Genomic DNA, 22838 nt, shown 5'->3' with positions numbered 1-22838 from the left:
ACAACAGCATTAGCCATCCTTCATTTCAGACCGAGTGTCATAGTCTAGAGCAGTGTTTCTCAAATCTGTGTCCCCGGCTGATGTTGAACTACAACATCCATCATCCCCGTCCACTAGTTCTGCCAGCTAGGGATTATGGGAGTTGTAGTCCAACAACATCTGGGGACCTAAGTTTGAGAAACACTGGTCTAGAGGAATGCGGAGAGGAGAGGCAAAGCCACTCCTAGCAAATCCCAGCTGTTGAACGGTAATGCTTTATGGTCCAAAGTTGTGGGCTTGTCTTACATCATGGGTGGGCAACCTGTGGATCTCCAGTTGTTACTGAGGCTTGAAGCAGGCACCATGGTGAACAGTCAGGGAGCTACAAACCAGGTGTGAAGACCTTTCAGCCCTCCAGTTGTTGCTGAACTACAACTCCCATCGGTGCCCAACAAGCAGGGCCAGTAGCCAGGGATGATGGGAGTTGTAGTTCAGCAACACCTGCAGGGCCAAAGGTTCCCTACACCTGATGTACTCCATCAATATCTGGTGGTCCACAAGTTTGCCCTCCTGGTCTTACACTTGTCATTTCTACCTAAAGCCAAGAGTGGTACCTGTTTCCTTGGTGGCACATTGCGAGAGGAAATACCTAAGGTGTGACCACAAAAAGCCAACAGCTCCTAAGAGCCCCACACAATATTTTTAAAAGTGCACACCCAGAGTTTTTCTTTCATTAAAAAAAAAAGTTTTAAAAGTGCTTTGGAGAAAGAGAGGATAACAGATTTAAGAAACCCTTCACCATCCTCCTCTTTCTGGTTTAATGGCATTTTTAAAAAAAATCAAATATCCACCAAGTCCAACTTGGTCTGTACAGTCTTGCACCCTTTGGTGGAGTAGATCCGTTCGTCCTTTGGGAAGAAAGTCATCTCATCGGCCACCTTCTGGACCACTGACTCGTCGACAGGGTTGCCGCGGGAGACTATCTCTGCCCGGATACACATTTTCACATGCTTGTACTCCAGGGGAAGGAATGGCACAAAGTAATCAATGAGGTTCCGGTCGATAAGACTGCTGTGCCAGAGGCCGCCTGGGGAAGGGCAAAATTGAGAAGGTGAGTGGATTTGGGAACTAGGAGATATCGTTGCCTCTGACTGCATATTGTGATAACTGAGCTGTGAGTCCTGCCTTGCAGGGGGGCTGCACTAGAGCAGGGGTAGGCAACCTAAGGCCCAGGGGCTGGATGCGGCCCAATCGCCTTCTCAATCCGGCCCGTGGATAATCCAGGAATCAGCGTGTTTTTACATGAGTAGAATGTGTCCTTTTATTTAAAATGCATCTCTGGGTTATTTGTGGGGCATAGGAATTCATTCATTTTTTTTCCTAAAATATATTCTGGCCCACCACATGGTCTGAGGGACAGTAGACCGGCCCACGGCTAAAAAAGGTTGCTGATCCCTGCACTAGAGGACCCTCTGAGTCCCTTCCAACTCTATATATTGTTATACGAATTCTAAGGTCTCAAATATAAATTAAATGTTCATAAATGTACAAGGCAAACACATACATACCGTAAGTATATAAAACATGTGTCTGAAATAGTACAGAAGAGCAATCCTGAAGCCATTTTTACTCTCCCAAATTGACCTCAAACATTTCTCTGCAAGGAGTAAGGAAATGGGGAAAACCTTCCCATTGTCTTTTGCTTGCAAATCCTGTCTTAAGGGCCTATTTGTGTATGAACAGGGTGAGCCTGTGACATGGGACTCAGGAACTAAACTATTAACCATAACAAAAGAATAGCGAGACTGCCCAGGTAATGCAATCAATTGACCATTATCAGATATCCTGGCAGACAGGATTTCTGCTGTAGACTGCCTCCTTAGTAATGTATGCATGTTTTGGGGGGGATGGTCTTGAGCTACAGGGTGGTTAATTTCAAGAGTCTATATAAGGGCTTGCATACAATTGTTCAGGGTTCTCCTCCCTCCTGCATGTGGTGAGTGGGGACCCTGTTGCAACAGTTAAATCAAGATGAGGTTTACTGTCCACTTTGCTTCTCAATATACTCTGGTTGGCTAATGGTTAACTGCTTATTTGATTTTTAAACTGAGAAGTATATAAATTCTAAAGAATACATCTAGCTCAGGATTGCCTACAATGACCTGCAGTGGCTCTCTAGGCAGGGGCAGCCACTGCTTTGTTCCTCCATATGTTGTTGGAATTCAACTCTATTCGTGCCCGACCACTTCCCATGCAGGTTGCAGGGGCTGATGGGAGTTGGAGTCCGACAACAGTCCAAAGGGCCACAGATGGGAGACAGAACTTTGAGCTAGGATGAATTTAAAAATCTCTTGCTTGACAAGGAAGGGGGAGGGCAAAGAACAGCCAACGAAACTCACTGTTCTTGTTGTTGAAGACGCCCACAGATAACACAGGCTCCAGGTCCTTCAGCTGGATCTCCTCCCTGTCCCGCCCATTGTGCCAGAAGTCTAAGGTCACTCTGGTGATGAGGTCTCCCCCAGCGTTACTGCCGGAAAAGCCAAAGGGGTGGGTGGGATGCATGTTAGGAATCCATATGCTTCATAACAGAGCCAGCAATACGCATCCTGATTTTGTAAGAAACCAGTCTTACTTAAACTTTGAAACTCGCTGCCTATTGACAACAGTCAGATGCTTTTGGTGCATGCTAAAAACATTATATAAAAAAATAATAATTCAGGCAAAGCCTATCAAGACATGTAGAATGCTGGTATGTGGTGAGCCTCCTCTACCCCCACTTGAGGAATGTATGAAAAAGTGGTGAAGAGGGAAAATGCTAGAAATCATTAGGAAAGGGTTTGAAAATAAAACCACTAGTATCGTAAAGCCACTAAATTACCGTATTTTTCGCACTATAGGACGCACCGGTCCATAGGACGCACCTAGATTGGGGGGGGGGGAAATAAAGGGGAAAAAAATTATTTTTCCCCACCCCAGGCGCGGGGCTGGGGCGGGGGAAGCCCGAGCTTCCCCCTCCCCCAGAACGGGACCCAGAGCCATGCCGAAGCTGCGTGCAGCTTTGGCATCGCTCTGGGAGCTTGCGGGGCTGGGGGAGGAGGAAGCCCTCCGCCAGCCTCCAAACCATGTCGGGAGACAGCGGGATGGCGCCTTCTAACCGAGTCGGCCTTCTAACCGAGCCTTCTAACCCCGCCAGCCTTCTAACCGAGTCGGTGGATAGCGGGAAAGGCGCGCTGCGCCTCTCCCGCTGTCCCCCGAGTTTGCGGGGCTGGCGATGGGGAGGAGCAGGCTTCTCCCCCCCGCCAGCCTAGTTACCAAGTCGGGGGACAGAGGGAAAGGCGCGCTGCGCCTCTCCCGCTGTCCCCCGAGTTTGCGGGGCTGGCGACGGGGAGGAGCAGGCTTCTCCCCCCCACCAGCCTTCTAACCAAGTTGGGGGACAGCGGGAAAGGCACGCTGCGCCTCTACCGCTGTCCCCCGAGTTTGCGGGGCTGGCGATGGGGAGGAGCAGGCTTCTCCCCCCCGCCAGCCTTCTAACCAAGTTGGGGGACAGCGGGAAAGGCGCGCTGCGCCTCTACCGCTGTCCCCCGAGTTTGCGGGGCTGGCGACGGGGAGGAGCAGGCTTCTCCCCCCCGCCAGCCTAGTAACCAAGTCGGGGGACAGCGGGAAAGGCGCGCTGCGCCTCTCCCGCTGTCCCCCGAGTTTGCGGGGCTGGCGATGGGGAGGAGCAGGCTTCTCCCCCCCGCCAGCCTTCTAACCAAGTTGGGGGACAGCGGGAAAGGCGTGCTGCGCCTCTACCGCTGTCCCCCGAGTTTGCGGGGCTGGCGACGGGGAGGAGCAGGCTTCTCCCCCCCGCCAGCCTAGTAACCAAGTCGGGGGACAGCGGGAAAGGCGCGCTGCGCCTCTCCCGCTGTCCCCCGAGTTTGCGGGGCTGGCGACGGGGAGGACCAGGCTTCTCCCCCCCCGCCAGCCTTCTAACCAAGTCGGGGGACAGCGGGAAAGGCACGCTGCGCCTCTCCCGCTGTCCCCCGAGCTTGTGGGGCTGGCGGTGGGGCTCTCCTGAAGCCTGGAGAGCGAGAGGGGTCGGTGCGCACCAACCCCTCTCGCTCTCCAGGCTTCAGCGAAAGCCAGCATTCGTACCATAGGACGCACACACATTTCTCCTTCATTTTTGGAGGGGGAAAAGTGCGTCCTATAGTGCGAAAAATACAGTAATTGATGGTGCGACCCTGCGTGGAGTAGCGCAAACAGTTGTGGTTGCCTCGTTTCAAAAAGGATACTGGAAAAGCTTCAGAAAAGGGCAGCCAAAAGCAGATAGATGGATGGCTGCATTTGGGACGTTCTAGTTTAGAGTTTAGAGAAAAAGTCAGTAAGAGGTAACATGACAGAAGTTTATAAAATTGTTTCTCCTGACATTCAATCTTGTGGACATCCCATGAAGCTGAATGTCAGGAGATTCAGAACAGATAAAAGAAAGTCCTTCATGCAGCACATAATTAAACCCAGGGAACTCACTCCCACAGGGGGTAGTGATGGCCACCAACTTGGACAGCTTCGAAACAGGATTATGGGAAGGTAATGCTATTGATGGAGGGATGCGGGTGGCACTGTGGGTTAAACCACAGAGCCTAGGGCTTGCCGATCAGAAGGTCGGAGGTTCAAATCCCCGCGACGGGGTGAGCTCCCGTTGCTCGGTCCCTGCTCCTGCCAAACTAGCAGTTCAAAAGCACGTCAAAGTGCAAGTAGATAAATAGGTACCGCTCGGGCGGGAAGCTAAACAGCGTTTCCGTGTGCTGCTTTGGTTCGCCAGAAGCGGCTTAGTCATGCTGGCCACATGACCCGGAAGCTGTACGCCGGCTCCCTCGGCCAGTAAAGCGAGATGAGCGCCGCAACCCCAGAGTCGGTCACAACTGGACTTAATGGGTCAGGGGTCCTTTTACCTTTACCTAATGCTATTGCTGGCTATGCTCTGCCTCCACTGTCAGACTCTGAATGCCAGCTGCTGGAAACCACAGGAGGGGAGAGTTGCTGTTGTACTCAGTTGCTTCTGAGCTTCCAGTTTAAAAGACTAGATGGGCCTCTGATGACCTGATCCAGTGGGACTCATCTAATTTCAGATGGAAACCATCAAATGAAGGGCTTGTGGTTGCAGGCAAAGAGATTCCCAACCTGAGAAAAATGAAGATTGCCCTCCTGTAGGAGACACCGTCAATCTGCTCATAGTAGTCGAGGAAAGGCTTGATGGCATCAATCAGTCCTGGGTGAAGCTTGTCCATCTCATCAAATATGAATACCGACTTGGCGCAGGCACTGACGTTACCCCGAATCCACTTCTGCAATTGCTCCTGGACCAAAGCAGTAAGGAGGATAAAAGGTTGATCTCACAGTTCTTCAGCATCAACCCAATTATGGAGGAAGCTCTGATTTTAACATTAAAAAACCCTGACACCCTACTTGAGTAATTGACCAATGAAACAAAGCAACAGTCAGAGTGATCCTTAAGTCCAAGAGAGTGGTGGAATTTATGCCAGCTTAATGTAAACTGGTGTAAATTACCCTCATTCCAAACTGCATTCAGGAGGGCTACTGCTGGCCTGAGCCTGGCAGAGGGTAAAAAGGTAAAGGTAAAGGTACCCCTGCCCGTACGGGCCAGTCTTGACAGACTCTGGGGTTGTGCGCCCATCTCACTCAAGAGGCCGGGGGCCAGCACTGTCCAGAGACACTTCCGGGTCACGTGGCCATCGTGACAAAGCTGCATCTGGCGAGCCAGCGCAGCACACGGAAACGCCGTTTACCTTCCCGCCAGTAAGCGGTCCCTATTTATCTACTTGCACCCGGGGGTGCTTTCGAACTGCTAGGCTGACAGGCGCTGGGACCGAGCAGCAGGAGCGCACCCCGCCACGGGGATTCGAACCGCCGACCTTTCGATCGGCAAGCCCTAGGCGCTGAGGCTTTTACCCACAGCGCCACCCACGTCCCTGGCAGAGGGTAAAACCACCCTTTAAAACAGAGTTTGACTTGCAACACACTTTTTTCACAGGAACACATAACTGTAGAGTAACAACTTTAAAGCGGGGGAAATGCAATACATTATGATACACAATAAGTTAACTAAAATTAAAATCCACATCAACTTTCTAAGCATGTGAGCAGGTTGGGCTGAACAGGAATGTTTTTAGAAGGCACTGAAAAGAGCATAGTGAAGGTGCCTGCCTGATATCAAGAGGCAGGGAGTTCCAAAGTACAGTTGCTGCCCCACTAAATGATCAAGTTATTTAAAATGTGGAATGGGTATTACATGGCACCTGTAGTAGTGCCAATCTGGCAATCAAAGCATTCAAGTAGGCACATGTGGAGTAAGGTGATGTAGATAAAGTGGTCCCAAACTGTAACACTTTGAACATGGCCCGGTAGCAAATGAACTACCAGTGCAGATCTCTGAGCACATGTGTTATAATGCTGACGAGGCCTCACTCCTGTCAGCAATTGCGCTGCAGCATCGTGCACTAACTGAAGCTTCTGGGTCATGTGTGAGGGAAGTTCCACACAGGGCAAACTGATGTAATTCGGTCTTGAAGCAACCAACCCATGAACTACTGTAGCAAGTCTTTCCTGGTCCAGGGATGGCCGTAGCTGTTGAACTGTCCACTGAAGTTGGCTGCGCCTCCAGTGACAGAACTGGATGCAGAAGCACCCCCAAACTGAGAACTTTCTCCTTCGGGGGGGAATGCAACCCCACCCAGGATAGGCAACTAACCAATTTCTCAGACACAGGGGCTTCTTAACCACAGTCGTATAAGGCAGCTCCGTCCATTCCTAAAAAAGGAAGCAGCTCCACAAACTCTCAGCTTTCACTTTCCATTATTCTCCTATATTAACTCCTTTTACTGGAAGGCAAATGACCACTACTGGTTTTCGAGAGTGCTCAAAAGGCCATACCAATAGGATCCAAAAAAAAATCCAAACTTTTCTTTTTCTGGGTGGTCCTTCTCCTGCCCTTCTAGAATATTGAAAACATTTCCAAATGAAGAAGTCTCTACCTGGTGCAAGTCCCAGAGACCTCAGTTTCCCTCTGCAAGCTAGGATTCCCCACAAGCTTACCGTTTAGCGTTCCTGAGAACCTCTGTTTCATTTAGAGTAACTTTTAAGTTTCTGGTGCTCATGGATGCAAAAAGAAGCCTTAAAGAATGATCAGGAAAAAGTCAGGAAAAAAGCTTTCAATTATTCAGGAGACTAGGGACCCTGGAAAAGGAAGACAGGAAGCAGACCCTTGGTCCATCTAGCTCAGTACTGTCAACACTGACTGGCAGGGGCTTTCCAGGATTTCAGACAAGGACATTCCTAGACCTGGAGATGCCATTGCGGATTGAACCCAGGAGCTTCTGCATGCAAAGCAGGTGTTGTACCAGAGAGCTACAGCCCTCCCCCTTAACATAAAGTAAAATTCTAGTCCTCACAGTTCTGATTAAAGAGCTGAATTCAATATTGCCAATATTGCCCAGTATTGTCAACACAAACTGGTCGTGGTTATCTAGGCTTTCAGGCAAGGGAGATACTGGGGGTTGAACCTGGGACCTTCTGCATGCAAAAAACTTAAGAATATAAGTGGAGTCTGCAGGATGAGGCCAGTAGCCCACCTAGTCCAGCATCCTGTTCCCACCAGATGCCTATGGGAGGTGCACCAGTGCACAACAGCAGTTCTCTGTCCTTGAGATTCCCAGAGGTGGTATTTGGAGTGGAGGTAGCATGTGCTTCACCACTGAGTTTTATTATTCAGATATCTCAGTGCTCTTGGCTATAATGTACTACAGCCTTCGCTAACCCAATGATAGCCAAATGCTTTCAACTACAGCTCCCATCAGCTCCAGCTGAGAATGGGAGCTCCTCACTTTGCCCACTCTGTAAAACGGGGACAAAATAAGCCTAGAACCAGCAACATAAAGCCTTGCGAAAACACTCAACCAATTACACCCTCACCTTATACAGTGCAATCTGGTGGTCGTGGGGGAAATGCAGTGTAGAAAGGAAAAGGTGGACGTATTTGCTCTTCAGCCCGGCCTTGTGGATGTTTTCAGCAACAATCTGGCTGACAAAATTTTTGCCCGTCCCTGCCCAACCATGCAGGGAGAGCGCCAGGGGCTTCTTAGGGTTTGGGTTGTTGACGAAGCCGGTCACCGCCTTCAGGATCACGTCCTTCGCCAGGTGCTGTCCGAAAAGCTTATTGTCCAGATTCTGCCGGAGCGCTGCAGAGAGGCAAAGGTGGAGAGTGTTGATTTCAGAGAGGCACTCCTGCAACCCTCAGTGTGGGTCCAGCGATTAGAGTGCCGGGCTTGGAACCTGGGAGACCAGGGTTCAAATTCCCACTTGGCCTTGAAGCTCACTGGGGGACCTTGGGCCAGCCACAGCTTCTCAGTGTGACCTACATCACAGGGTTGTTGTAAGGATTGAATTAGGAAGGGAGAACTGTGTGTGCCACCATGAGCTCCTTGGAAAAAAAGGTGGGATATAAATGCAATAGATAAATAAACCTTGGGCATTATCCAGCTACAGTTGGGAATATCCTTCAGAAATCCAGGAGTGCAGTGCAGATAATACTGTGCTAGATGGACTCTAAGGCAACTTCTTTCCTTAAACACACAACACAACCAAATTGAACAACTCTATGAGGCCAAAACTACTTCACTCTCTCTTTCTTTCGCTCCACTCCCAACAAAAAAACTCCAACGTCCCTATAAGGGGGGGGTCCCCTCTAGGGGGGCAGCCCTGCCTTATTTTTTGCCCTCTTTCCTTGCCTCTCTATGGTGGGGCTAGAGCTGCTACATCCCGCTTTTGCCCCTCTATGGGGCTAGCCAGCCACCCTCCCTGCCTGCGGGTACCGGTGCTGTTGGGCCGCTCCTCCTCGCCGGGGCAGCACTCCACGAAGGCGCAGTAGAAGCGGGGCGAGGAGAGGTAACCGGTCAGAGCCGAGGCCGCCCCGATGGCTATGCCGGTGCTGATGGGCTCCAGCCCCGCCGATCCAGGCGGCCCCAAGGCGGCCACCAGCAGCAGGAGCAGTACCGGCGGTGTCAAAAGCAGGCGGAGTCGGAGCCGCAGCATGGTGGACGCCGCGCCGGCAAAAGGGCCGGCAATGCCCCGCGCTGGCGGCTACTTTTGCAAGTCCGACCGCCCACCTTCGCAAGCACGACGCGGGGACTACAACTCCCAGCAGCCCCCGCAAGGACCCCTTCCCTTTCCCGTAAGCCCCGGCGCCATCTTTGTTTGGGGCGGAGTTTCCATCCTAGCAACCGCTAAGCCAGTTTCATTGGCTGCTGCTAAGGGAGTTACTGAACAAGCACGTGGATTGCTTTCGTGTGCGTGTGTGTAAATACAATATATAATATAATAAAGCGCGCATGCGCGTGCAAGTTTAGAATATATAAACAGTGTAGTACAGTGGTTAGAGTTGTTAAAGTCAGGGCGGGGGGGTGTGACACCCCGGAAATAGTGCCAAAGTCCCCAGCACAGCCTCGACCTAAAGTCAGGACGATGACCCTGACCCTACGCACAACCACGACCTAACCCCCCCAAACCCAAAGCCTCTCTCTTCTGAGAAATCAACTATCAAATGCATGCTCAAATGAAATAACATTTTATTTGCAGGGTGGCTTGAGCGCCGTCCTGCTGGGCAGACAATGGAAGGAGGTTCATAAAATAGGGTTACCAGACCTCCCTGGTTCCCAGGGACAGTCCCTGGATTTGCAAATCTGTCCCCGGACAAATTCCATTCCCCGAATGTCCCCAGATTTGCAAATCTGTCCCTGGGAAATGAGGCAGCAGCAGCCTCAGCAGGCCGGAGCCAGCCTGGTAGCGCAGTTGTCTCTGGGCTGGCTTCAGGAGCTGCTCGCTGCCTGCTGCCGTGGTGCCTGTCATATTCCCTTGTCGCAACACATCATATGGGGGCTTCCGGCGAGGAAAAATGGCGGACGCCATGGTAGCGAGCAGCTCCTGAAGCCAGCCAGAGCCAACTGTGCTACCAGGCTGGCTCCGGGCTGCTGACTGCGTCTGCCACCGCCACTGCCGAGGGGGAACCGGGGATGTCTGGCGGTACAGATCTCCTGCCCCCTTCCCCCTTTGTTTTGACTGAACGGTGGAGGCTTGGGAGTCGTTGCCCAGTTTTTAAAAAACTCCGGGCATTTATGTTTCACAGGGTGCGAAAGAAGGGCTTTGCACCTTTATACAATATGCATGTGTGCTTGTGCCCAGCGTCTTTTGCCTCACCATCCCCACTACTGACACCCTGTTGCTACTCAGCTTCAAAAAAAAAAAAAAGTTTCCCCGGATTCATTGAAAAAAATCTGGTAACCATATCATAAAATTTATCTATTCTGGTTTCAATTGCCTAGAAGTGTTACAACGTCCTACACACATTTGGCCCATGAAACTCATCAGGTGGCCTTGGGGTGCAGTAGCTGCCTCTCAGCCTGACCTACTTCACAGGGTTGTCCTGGGGTGTGCAATGAAGAGGAGGAGGTCCACATACAGCACCTTGAGCTCTCTGGGGGGGGAAATGGGGTGTAAATGTAACAAAGGAATAAATAAACAATGTGTTGATAAATACACAGAGACATTTTAAGTAAATATGTGTGATGGTTAAGGCATTATTAACATGCACATGTGTGTGCATCTCTGCATGCTCTGTGTGTGAGTGAGAGACAGACAAGAGTGTAATTGCTTTCAAATGCTTTTAATTGTAATAGTTTTAGAAGGTTTTTGCTTTGGGTTTAAATTTCCTATCTGTCCGCCATTGTTGGGCTCCTTGGAGAGGACAGGATATAAAATCAATCAATAAGTAAATGAAACACATGAGAAATAATGCTTTTTCTGGGGGTACTCAAGGGTACACAGCAGTGGTGCCTTTTTCCTAGACGAAAAGCACTGGTGAAACAGAGAGAGGGAGAGAGAGAGAAATCTAATGTATTCTATTTGAATATATATGCCTGTGTATAATATGTAGTATTTATGTGTGTATATATTAAACATATATATAATTTGCTAATTTAAACGTTATTAGCATGCAGACCATATACAGTATAAACAGGATTGTATCCAAGCTCTCCCCAAAGCAGCCCCACTGAAATTAATGAAAATATTAATGTAATATTATTAATGATCATGTTTTTAGTGTTTCTTCTTTCATCTCACTGGGCCTGCTACCAAACCAGCTGGAGCAAAGGTCCTGTTTCCCCCCCAAGCACGTTTCACCCTTAAGCTGTGTGCAAATTCTGTCATCCAAAAGCAAATATTGAGAAAGCCCTAAGTAAACTCTACTGAGGAAGCTCTCCAAAACAGCAGGGGCATTTGACAACTTCCCAAAGAAATACTACACGCGGAACATAAAACCTAACCTGAAATAAAACCACCTTTCTTCACTCAGCAGGGAGGAGGAAGATGGGGGCAAAGCAAGAATTAATTGCCTTGGACAGGCTCTGGCTCCATCAACATTTTGAGCTTTCAGTCACCATGGTTAACAGTGAAAAATGGCATCCCCATCATCAATCTCACATGAAGGAAAGAGTTATCAACTGTTATCAGGTTCTTTTCCCACTCTCATCATTACCAGAAGTCATGGACATCCAATAAAGTTAAATGTTGGAGGATCCAGGTCAGATAAAAGGAAAGACGTCTTCATGTTGCACAAACTATGGAAACTCGTTCCCATGGATATCCATTGATAGCCCTCTCCTCCTCCATGGATTTGTCCAATCCTCTTTCAAAGCCATCTGATTGGTGGCCATCACCACCTCCTGAGGATGGCAGTTCCATAGTTTTAACTTCACACCTGTCAGGGACTGGGCAGAGGAGGAATGGTGGAAACAGCCTCCCCAGCCTGAGCCTTCTGGAGAAGAAGACAGTTCAGAATTACAACAGGGGTTTGAGGGAGGTCATAGCTCAGAGGCAGAAGAGGGGGAAAGCTGGGAAATAATGAGAGAGGAGGAGGAAGAGGAAGCACCAGGAGGGCAACAGCTGATGGGCGCTGTGTCTTTAGAAAGCATTCCAGACCCACCTCCCTCCCAGAACCTGGCAAGCCTTGAAAGTAGGAGAGCAAAGAGCTCAGAAGCGGAGGGCCTTCAGAGCCACCTGTAGGGGAGATGATGACAATGACGAATAAGGAAGTGGGAGAAAGGGGGAGTGGAGAGTCATTCGGGACAACGCCATTATCCCAAGAGGCTATGTTCCAAGCCTCTCTCTGTAAATATTGAATAAAAAGCAGGTGGTAATAACTTTTCCTTGTCTCGTACATTCCTGGCAACTGGCCGTGGGAGTTGCTTACTGCCACCTGACAGCATCACATGAAAAAGGACTTCACTTTCTCCACCTATTTGGCCCTCAACTAAACAAGGTTAGAAATATCCTGACGTTTGCCACCAGGACAGGTCTTGTGCAAGAAGAGCACTAGGGCAAAAGTCCATTCTGCCCTGCATTGTCTCCCTCCCCACCCACCCCCAAAAATTCTTATCTTCCAGTCCTGACCCAAATGCCTTTGAGCAAAGAGCAATGCCCTCAGTGCCGTGAAGGGTCTGGGGTGGATAGGGATGGATTGGGGAGGGGGGCTGCGCTGTCTTCCAGCACTCTGGACAGCTCCCCATCTGTCACAGTCTTTAGTGCATGTCCTGGGTCAGTACTGCGGAACACCTCCTTTGATGCCATCAGGACTGGACTTGGGCAGGGGGCACCCAACAGAATAAACAGGAAGGGTGGGGATGGGCCCAAAGGCAACAAGAGCCAACATACTACAATCTGAAGTATGCATTATAATCTGGGGGGGGGGGGCCTGTAAAACTGCTGGGGAATGGCCATGGCTCAGTGGAGAAATATTGTGTTGCATTTAGAAGGTCCCAGGTTCAGTCCCCACCATGGCTACTAGCTGTTGATAGCCTTCTCCTCCTACATGAATATGTCCAGTCCTTTTTCACAGCCTTTAATCAAGTTGGCGGTCATCACTGCCTCCTGTGGAAGCAACTTCCATAGTTGGACTCTGCACTGCGTGAAGAAGTGCTTTCTCTTATCTGTCCTGAATCTCCCAACATTCTGCTTCATTAGATATACACAAATTCTAGTGTTACGAGAGACGGAGACAAACTTCTCTCTCTCCACTTTCTCCATTACATGCCTAATTTAATAAACTTCTATCATATCACCTCTTACCCGTCTTTTCTTTACAGTCCCAAATCCCGCAGCCTTTCCTCACAGGGGAGTCATTCTATCTCTTTGTTAATTTCAGTTGCCCATTTCTGAACTTTTTTCAACTTTGCAATAGCCTTTTTGAGATAAGGCAACCTGAACCATGCACAGTATTGTATCAATGCATTTTTATCAATGGTTTTATGTTTAGTAATTCGCTTAGGGTCTTTGAGTAACAAGTGAGTAATAATTATTATTATTGTATTGACGATGAACTCCAGAGTCAGGTAAAATTACAGTGGTACCTCGGGTTAAGAACTTAATTCGTTCTGGAGGTCCGTTCTTAACCTGAAACTGTTCTTAACCTGAGGTACCATTTTAGCTAATAGGGCATCCTGCTGCTACCGTGTCACCGCCGCACGATTTCTGTTCTCATCCTGAAGCAAAGTTCTTAACCCAAGGTACTATTTCTGGGTTAGCAGAGTCTGTAACCTGAAGCATCTGTAACCTGAAGCGTATGTAACCCGAGGTACCACTGTACCTAACTTTAACACTGTTTCTTCAGTCCTCAGCACACTTTTTTGGGTTTCCTTGGTTCTGGGAAACTAATTTGAGTAGGCTCTGCATTTCATGTTGAAAGAAAGCTGATAGCTTGGAAATCAGATAGCATCACCCAGGCCAGGGATGCAAATCAGCGATCAGCTTACCTCTGGGCCATGCAAACTGGGATGCAGGTATACGAAGCAGCCGCCACCACCTATTTTTCTGCGTGTTGAATGGATGCTATGCTAAAGAGCCAGGTAAGGGGGAGGGAGAAGATGCTGCAGAAGCAACCTGTGGAAGGGGCACCTTAAATGCTTAAGACTTCTTGGTGGAGGGTGGAATAATCTCAAAGCCAAGCTCCACAATCCCTGAAACCCTAGAGAGCCACTGCCAGTTGCTGTAGAGCATACTGACCTAGGCAGACCAAGGGTCTGGCTCAGCATACAGCAGCTTTCCATGTCCCTGTTTAATTCTGCCCATGCACATTTATTAAGAACGATGGCAACTGGGATCTTTCTTCTTCTTTTAGAGGAAAGGCTGCAGCTCGGTATTGGAGCAGCAGCTTTGGATGCAGAAGATCCTAGCTTCAGTCCCCAGCATCTCCAGGCAAGGCTGGGAATGTCGCCTGCCTGAAACCCTGGAAAGCTTCTTCTGCCAGTCAGGGTAGACAGCACTGAGCTAGGTGGGTCAGCAGTCCAACTTGATACAGTGGACGCTCGGGTTGTGAAAGTGATCTGTGCGGGATGCACGTTCACAACCCGCAGCATTTGCAATCTGCAGCGGTTCAGCTGTGCACGCGCGGGTTGCGATTCAGCACTTCTGTGCATGCGCAAAGCATGATTTAGCACTTCTGTGCATGCATGACCCCTGAAACCAACTTGTTCCAGTATTTCCAGGTTTCAGCAGGTCTGTAACCCAAAAAACCCACAACCTGAAGCGCCTGTAACCCGAGGTATGACTGCATAAGGCACCTTCTTACTTCCTATGTTCTCACAAACACCTCTCTCTCTCTCTCTCTCTCTCTCTCTCTCTCTCTCTCTCTCTCTCTCTGTTTCTGCAGGTATGCAGAGTGAGTGGAGGCAGTGAGTGGAGGCTGCTCACCAATATGGCGCCAGCTTGACAGAACAGTCCTTTTCTGCCAGCATCGCAGCTAACCTCCTCCTCAGCAGAGCGAGGAATTCTGTCTTGTGGGTTTAATCAGCCTGCCTACTTGGGTTTCAGGAAAAGGGACAGCAACACACCAGGAGAAAGTAACCAGATTCTGATCTGTGCACCTCGGCTCCTAATTGCTACCTTGCTCTGTTTTGGCAGAGTGTGCCTGCTTCCCTTCAGGACAGCATCCAGGCTGTGGTGTCAATGCAGATTTGTGCTGCAAGGTGACCTGAGGGTCTTGAGCAAAAGAGGCAGGTGAGAAGGAAGAGGAGGACATCAATAATGACACGGGGGTGGGGCTTTGAAGAAGTGCCCCCATGCCTTTGATGCCACAGGCCTGGTCTGGAATCATCTCCACACAGTCATGTAGGTTGGTGTGCATTCGCACAACCTTTCCAGGCCTGGAAGGAGACCTTGGAGTCATAGAATCATAGAATTGTAGAGTTCAAAGGGACACCCAAGGGTCCTCTAGTCCAACTTTGTGCAAGGCAAGAATCACAGCTAAAGAATCCCTGACAGATGGCCACCCAATCTCTGTTTCAAAGCCTCCAGTGAAGGAGAGCCCACCATCTCCTGAGGGAGACTGTTCCATCATCAAACGGCTCTTACTACCAGAAAGTTCTTCCTGATGTTTGGTCGGAATCTACTTTCTTCTAACTTGAAGCTATTGGTTCAGGTCCCGCCCTCCAGAGGATGAGAAAACAAGCTTGCTCCATCTTCCATGCAACAGCCCTTCATATATTTGAAGGTGGCTACCCTATCGCCTATCTGTCTCCTTTTTTCCAGGATAAACATCCTGAACGCCATCAGCTGTTCCTCATAAGGCTTGGTTTCCAGACCCTTTCACATCTTGGCCACTCTCCTCTGCACACATTCCAGCTTGCCAATCTCCTTCATAAACTGAGGTGCCCAGAACTGGACACAGTACTCCAAGCGAAGTCTGACCAAGGCAGAATAGGATGGTGCTATCACTTCTCTTGCTTAGAGCTCTATACTTCTGTTGATGCGGCATAAAATTGCACGAGCTTCTGTTGCCTGGACCCACATAACTGCAAAGGGAGCACTGGGGACTTGGTCCCAACTAGAGTCATCCCCCTAGGGAAAGCTGCTCACACACTTTATAGCCCCCTAGGACCTCGTGATGGGCAGTGCCATCTGCTCCCCCTTGGTAGAAGTCTGGGATGTGACCAGCAAGCTGACGGAGGCCTCTGATTCCTTGGAACTCTCCAGTTTCTCCAAGGCCCAACCTCGCTGTCGCCACCCCACCTCCAAGGGGTTGCCCACTTCTTCATTCTCAGATGGCTGCAAAGAAGAAGAAGAGGTCCCAACTGTGACTGCATCTCCTCTGGATGCTGCATCCACTACAACAGTGGCGAAGGTCAACATGACAGCCTAGGACGCAAGGGAGTAACAAAGAGCCCTGCAGCTTGACTGAATCAAAAGGGTGCCAATCTCACCCAGCATCCTCTTCTCACAGTTACCAACCAGATGCCCCAACAGGAAGTCCACAAGCAGGGCACAAGCACAAGAGCCCTCACCCCTCCTGCAGTTTCCAGCAGGTGGTATTCAGAAGCATTGCTGCCCCTGGCAAAGACTCTGTGGCTAGTAGCCAGCAATAGGCATCTAGCTTGGTGGCCATCCAGGTTAGTGATCATTACTGCCTCCTGGGGGAGCGAGTGCCTCTACGCTGTGTGGAGGGCTTTTTAAAAACCTGTCCTGAATCTTCCAGCATTCCTCTGCATTGGATCTCCACCAGTTCTAGTATTATCAGAGAGCGGGGGAAACCTTTTCTCTATTCACTTTTCCCACACCATGCAGAATTTTATACACTTCTGTCATGTTGCCTTTTGCTTGCCTTTGCTCTAAACTAAAAAGTCCCAAATTCTGCTTCCTTTCCTCATAGGGAAGTCCCTTCACCCCCTTAATCATTTTGTTCGCCCTTCTCTGAACATTTTCCAGCTCTGCAATATCCTTTCAAAGACGAGGCGAACAGAAGCAGCAAGATTCAAACAGGGACTTATTGACGCGGAACTCGCTCTATTAGCTGCAAAGCTATATCAACTCGGCTGGATGATTTTGGGCCCTGCTCCCCCATCCTCATGGAGCTGTGGCGAGGGGATAAACCCAGGCAAGGCTCTCCTGAACCCTGAGGTTCTGATTACCTACTCTTTCCTTTTCCTAACAGGTAGGAGCTGAAGTGGATGCAATTTTAAAAAAGAGGGCTTTCTCCAGCAGGTGGCAGCATTAAGGAATGCAGTTTTAGGAACGGCCCCTCCTGTAGCTTACTGTATTTTTCGCTCTATAGGACGCACTTTTTCCCTCCTTAAAAGCAAGGGAAAATGCGTGTGTGTCCTATGGAGCGAATGCAGGGTGGAGGCAGGCGGGAAAAGCCCCCAAGAGCCGCACACAAGCTTCGTGCACTCTTGCGGGCTTTTCCCCAGGAAGGAGAAGGGACAGACTGGCTGCATCAGTCCCTTCTCCCACCTCGTAGAAAAGCCAGGGGAAGCCGCGTAGCCCCTTTAAAGAGCTCACGGCTTCTGCGGGTTCTCCGGGAGGTGGGGGAAGCTGCAGCGGATTCCCTCCTCCCCGGCTCCCTTTGAAGCAGCAAAGTGGGAGGAGAGCAGCTTACACTCATGTAAGCAGCTCCTCTCCCACCTTCCTGCTTCAAAGCAACCACGGAGGAGGGAAAGAAGGGGACCATGGATCCTCTGCTAGTGAAGGCAGCGGACCCTGGCTCCCTTTGAAGCAGCAAAGTGGGAGGGGAGCAGCTCACACTCATGTAAGCAGCTCCTCTCCCACCTTCCTGCTTCAAAGCAACCACGGAGGAGGGAAAGAAGGGGACCATGGATCCTCTGCTAGTGAAGGCAGCGGACCCTGGCTCCCTTTGAAGCAGCAAAGTGGGAGGGGAGCAGCTTACATTCCTGTAAGCAGGTCCTCTCCCATTTTCCTGCTTTAAAGTGGAGGGAATCCACTGCAGTTGCGAGCAGAGGATCCATGGCTCCGCTTCCTTCCCTCGAAGCAGGGTGCGGGGGTGCAGGGGGGAAAGAGGGCAGGAAATAGATGCCGGGCAGGAAGACACAACCACACTTTGACCACTGGAAAGTCCACCTCAGCCTCCCCAGATTTCCACTGAGATGGCCAGGCTAATCTTGATGGCCATAAGTCAGGCAATTCATTATTAACTGGACTTAGATAAGCCATGGTTCCCCTTCCTACCCTCCTCTGAGGCTCGATTTAAAGCAGCAAAGCGGACAGGAGCCGCCCGCTTTGCTGCTTTAAATAGTTTAGTGTAACATTTGATTCAGAATATTTTTTGTTTGTGTTTTCCTCCTCTAAAAACTAGGTGCGCCCTATGGTCAGGTGTGCCCTATGGTGCGAAAAATACGGCAATTCTTTTTTTGCAGCGTTGAAATCGATATCCATCATAATGCAGTAATAACAAGGCATTCAAGAGAGGGGTTGGTGTGTATATATACAGAATAGTAAGGCTTTTTGCTGAAAGCAAATTAACGACCCCTCTGTTCATTCACCCTCCAATAGCCTGTCTTCCCTTGATATAAACACCAAGAGGGTGATTGTTCATTTTGTTAAAGATAAGCTGGAAAAACATGGTCCCAGGACAGGTTTAGCCAGGATTCAAAACAGTCACCAGCAGCTGCTGTGTGTGAAGCGGCAAACACCATCCAGAAGGGGAGGGGTGGAAGTTAGATTGTGATCTACTGAGAGATGAGCAGATAAGGAAGCCGCTTTGTACTGAGTCAAACCCCCAGTCTGTTCAGCTGTTGAGCTGTGCATGCAGAAGCCCCAGGTTCAGCTCTTAGAACCTCTCCCAGGTAGGTCTGGAAGAACCCTCCCTGCTTTAACACCCCCCCCCCACAAAAGCCATTGCCATTCAGTGCAGACAGTACTGAGTCAGATGGACCAATATTCTGAGGTATCAGGTGGCTTCCTATGTTCCTATTCAATTCAGCCTTTGGTTCAGAAACATGAGGACTAAAATCTTATTTAATTTTCTAAGTACTGTAGCTCAGTGGTGCTGCATAGCCTTTGCATACAAAAGGTTCCAGGTTCAATCTTCACTTAAATGTATTAGGTGGGGGGGGGATTAATTTAGTGGAAACATAGCTGTCAACGTTTCCCTTTTTTAAGGTAAATTCTCTTATTCCGAATAGGATTCCTTGCAAGAAAAAGGAAAAGTTGACAGCTACGAGTGGAAATCTACCTAATTTGCTCGATCTGTTCAGTGATAGAGCATCTGGACTGGATGCAGAAGGTACCAGGTTCAATGTTCTTCCTGCTTTTAAAGAGCAGAGGTGAAAATGTCTACTTGCTGTTGTTATGACATCTAGATCCGCACTGTCGACACTGACTGGCAGTGACTCTCTGTGGTTTCAGGCAGGGATCATTCCCAGTCCTATCTGGAGATGTTGTCAGGGATTGAACCTGAGACTTTATGTACACCAAGCAGAAAGTCCTTATGGTTCAGATTTAAAGGCTGCTTTAAACAGGAGCACAGGAAGCTGCCTTACACAAAGTTGGACAATTTCCCCATCTAGCTTTATATTACCTACACTGACTGGCAGCAGCTCTCCAGGGTTTCATAGAGGGTTCATTCCCTGCCCCACCTGGAAATGCTTTGGGTGCTGAACCTGGGGCTCCTGCGTGAGCTATGCAAATGGGCGATACCCCAAACTAACTATGGTTGGGGGGGGGCTCCCCTGTGAAGAGGCAAATGGGAACTTTGCATGACAAGTATCTCAGCGGTGCCCCTCCCTCTTCTTCTGTTTGGCTGGAGAAGAGGTACACGTGACAGCTTCCCACCCCTATATCAGAGCCTGCTATCAGAGCAGCTGGAGGAGTCCTTTGCTGAATGGCTGAGCTGTGTTTATCCTGAAGTAATCAGGGATGTGGTTCTTCTTATAAGAAAGTTGCTGTCGTTCCTACTCTCAATCCATTCTAGTGGTAAGTGTGTTATTGGCTGGGATCCACTTGCTCCCCCACCCCCCAACCCTCAGTCTTGGAATGCAACTTTTGTCTGGGAGCCAAGCATGAGGGATGCTTTCTCTGCTCCAGAATGTCACATCAGGAATTAATTTGCAAAACAAATTAGCATTCCATTCCAAGCCGGAAGCAAGGCAGTGTTTTCCAAAATGCTGCAATCTTGCAAACACCCCCACCCCCTGTTTTATAACTGCCTTTTGTTGACCAGGGGCCACCCCCTATTTTCTGACTCCTCTCTCTTTTAGAGAGAGAAATTGTTCTTTATGGGTGTGTGAATTGTAAAGCTTCAGCGTTTTAGTTTATACCTTGGGGCCTCTGGAAGTTCAGTCTGGGGCTGGCAGTGGAGCTTTCCATTGTTGAGCAACTGCCAAGTTCCCTGGGCTAGTTAGATGTTGCCCTGTTTCCCTCTGGAACCACCTGCTGCTGTTGCTTGCCTCTTCCTTCTCTTTGTCTGAGTGAAGGGAAAGGACTAAACATGTGGTCTATCTGTGCTCGGCAAGTGGGATACGTTAAAGGCATGTGTTAAAGGTTTTACAGCTTATATTTCCACACTTTTCTTTGCTGCATGCTTGGCCATGTTAAACCTCTGCCGGGGTTCTCTCACCAAAGAGCACACACCCCAAACTTGGACCTTGCCCTTCCAATGACTTTTTACAATACCTGGCAGGGTTGGTGTGGGCATTAAATGAGGAGGACCATGGGTGCCAACTTGAGCTCCTTGGAGGAACAAGTGGGGTGTCCATGCATGCAATCAAGGAAACTGGCCAGGTGTGAAAAGCAGAGAGCACTCCTGCCCCTTTAACACCTGGGCAGAAGAGGACTTTTTTTCAGTAGGTGGAAAGCCACACTTGCTGTAAGGTTTCCTCTGCATATCTGTTAAAGGGGCAGGAGCTCTCTCAGCTGTTGGCTGCCACCCTTCCACCAACATCTAAGCTTGTCTATTTCTTTCCCTCTATCCATATCCCCCCTTTCCTTATGGGTCATTTCCTTTTGGGATTGGCTGACTATATGGCAGAACATGTCAGGATTGTATTGCCTGTTGGGTTCTTGCACCAAGTGAGGTTTGTTGTACTTGGGCCCCCGTGGGTGGGCTCTCTCTGAGGCTCTCTTGGTGCCCATCAGGACCAGTAGACTGGAAAGCAGGCTAGTAAGAAGAGTCAGAGACAATGACAGGGAGAGTGTGTTATGTATTGAAGTTCTCACCCTTGCCACCAGGGGTATTGTGTACAGTCATACCTCGGGTTAAATACGCTTCAGGTTGAGCGTTTTCAGGTTGTGTTCTGCGGAGACCCGGATGTAACGAAACGGGTTACTTCTGGGTTTCGCCGCTCACGCATGTGCAGATGCTCTAAATGACATCACGCGCTTGCGCAGAAGCGGCAAATCGTGACCAATGCACATGCAGACGCGGGGTGCGTTCTGCTCAGGATGCAAACAGAGCTCCGGAATGGATCCTGTTCGCATCCAGAGGTACCACTGTATATAGTTTTCACTCAGGTCCACGTAAGTTAATTTAGGCAGGAAACCCTGGGCTTTTGTTGTTACAATGTTGACAGGCGGCTGCCTATAAAAGCAGGCCAGCTGAGCTGTTTGCTGTTCAGTTCAGTTCCAGCTTACAGTGGTACCTCGGGTTAAGTACTTAATTCGTTCCGGAGGTCCGTACTTAACCTGAAACTGTTCTTAACCTGAAGCACCACTTTAGCTAATGGGGCCTCCTGCTGCTGCCGCCATGCAATTTCTGTTCTCATCCTGAAGCACTATTTCTGGGTTAGCGGAGTCTGTAACCTTAAGCGTATGTAACCTGAAGCGTATGTAACCCGAGGTACCACTGTACTTATAAAGAACTACTTGGAGAAAGCTCTGTGTCATCTGCTATGTCCACCCACTACTTAATAGAGTGGCTCCCTGATTGGTTGTAATCAAGGAGGCTGTCTGGTGCTGGCTGACAGAAGTTGATGGGGCAAAATGTTTCCCAGCCCTACCTGGAGATGCCACAGGGGACTGAAGCAGGGGCATTCTGCAAGCAAGGCAGGTGCTCTAAACCAGAGCTGTGCACTTCCCCTTCAAAAAATAAAGTAAAATTCTAGTCCCTGTTGTTCTGAATAAAAAGCTGAATCAGCACAGGAAACTGAGTCAGATGGCTGGGTTCATCTAGCTCAGTATTGTCTACACTGACTGGCAGCAACTGTCTGGGATTTCAGGCAGGGAACATTCCTGGAACTACCTGGCAAGGCCGGGGACTGAATCATGGACTTTCTGCATGCGAGGCAGATATTCTACCACAGAGCTATGGTCCTTTCCCATAAAATCACATTGTAGCCTGCTCCAGATCTCTGAGTGGTGAGAGACTCTGGGGGTGCCACTGTTATGAGGACTAGAATCTTATTTTCATGGGAAGGGTCATAGCTCAGTGGCAGATAATGTGTTTTACATGCAGAAGAAGCCAGGCTTAGGAGATACAGTACTATTGCCTGACATCCTGGTGAGCTTCTGGCTGTCCCTGTAGGCCAGGTGTCAGCTGTACTGGGCACTGAAATTTGAGACCCCAAGGTCTGCCACTGGTGTGGGGACCTGTGCCTGCTGGGGCTGATGGGAGTTGCAGTCCAGCAACTATTTTGGGCCAGAGGCTCTCCACACCTTATATGCAGATTTATTTAAGGAACTTCTGTGTTGGCTGATTTTCTGGGAATCCTTTGCAAGTTGTTCCATGACAAGCCCTGTCTTGTTAAAGAGCCCCCTAACTGCAGCCACGAAACCCTGATGCATTCCAGAGGATTTTCAGGCAGGACAGGATAAGCCTTGACTCTCCAGGTGTCTTTGGACTCAAACTCCCATCATTCCTGGACTGTTTGGCATGGTGGCTGGGGCTGATGGGAATTGGGTTCCAATGAATATGTGGTGGGCCACCTTAGGAGAGGCATTCCCCGCCCCCACCCACCCCCATGAGGGAATGCCTTTTTTAAAACAGGAGCATCTCTTGCATGAAGGGGAGGGGGTCTCCTTCTTAG

The 22838-nt window shown here is 49.5% G+C and overlaps 2 protein-coding genes across 4 annotated transcripts in view; one reads left to right on the top strand and one right to left on the bottom strand.

Moving 5' to 3' along the window:
• Nucleotides 1-717: 717 nt before the first annotated feature.
• TOR1B (torsin family 1 member B) lies at nucleotides 718-9163 on the bottom strand. The gene is made up of 5 exons (XM_053374536.1): nucleotides 8850-9163; nucleotides 7951-8216; nucleotides 5143-5318; nucleotides 2379-2506; nucleotides 718-1066 (listed from the first exon to the last, which is right to left on the bottom strand). The coding sequence occupies exons 1-5, from the start codon at nucleotides 9067-9069 to the stop codon at nucleotides 819-821; spliced, it is 1038 nt and encodes a 345-aa protein (XP_053230511.1). The 5' UTR covers nucleotides 9070-9163; the 3' UTR covers nucleotides 718-818.
• Nucleotides 9164-16452: 7289 nt separating this feature from the next.
• The window catches only part of PTGES (prostaglandin E synthase), a 30697-nt gene continuing 24311 nt past the window's right edge, over nucleotides 16453-22838 (top strand). The window contains exon 1 of one of the 3 annotated variants that reach the window (XM_053374544.1): nucleotides 16453-17014. In XM_053374544.1, coding sequence (XP_053230519.1) covers nucleotides 16900-17014 — 115 coding nt within the window. In that variant the 5' untranslated portion in view covers nucleotides 16453-16899. Of the gene's footprint in view, nucleotides 17015-19228; nucleotides 19792-22838 lie in introns of those variants that run through there. The other 2 variants (XM_053374543.1, XM_053374542.1) reach the window with 2 other exon arrangements.

The sequence above is a fragment of the Podarcis raffonei genome, chromosome Z (genome assembly GCF_027172205.1).
Source record: "Podarcis raffonei isolate rPodRaf1 chromosome Z, rPodRaf1.pri, whole genome shotgun sequence".
NCBI classification, from domain to species: domain Eukaryota; kingdom Metazoa; phylum Chordata; class Lepidosauria; order Squamata; family Lacertidae; genus Podarcis; species Podarcis raffonei.
The sequence above is the reverse complement of the archived record's forward strand: the minus strand, read 5'-3'. Positions and strand labels throughout refer to the sequence as shown.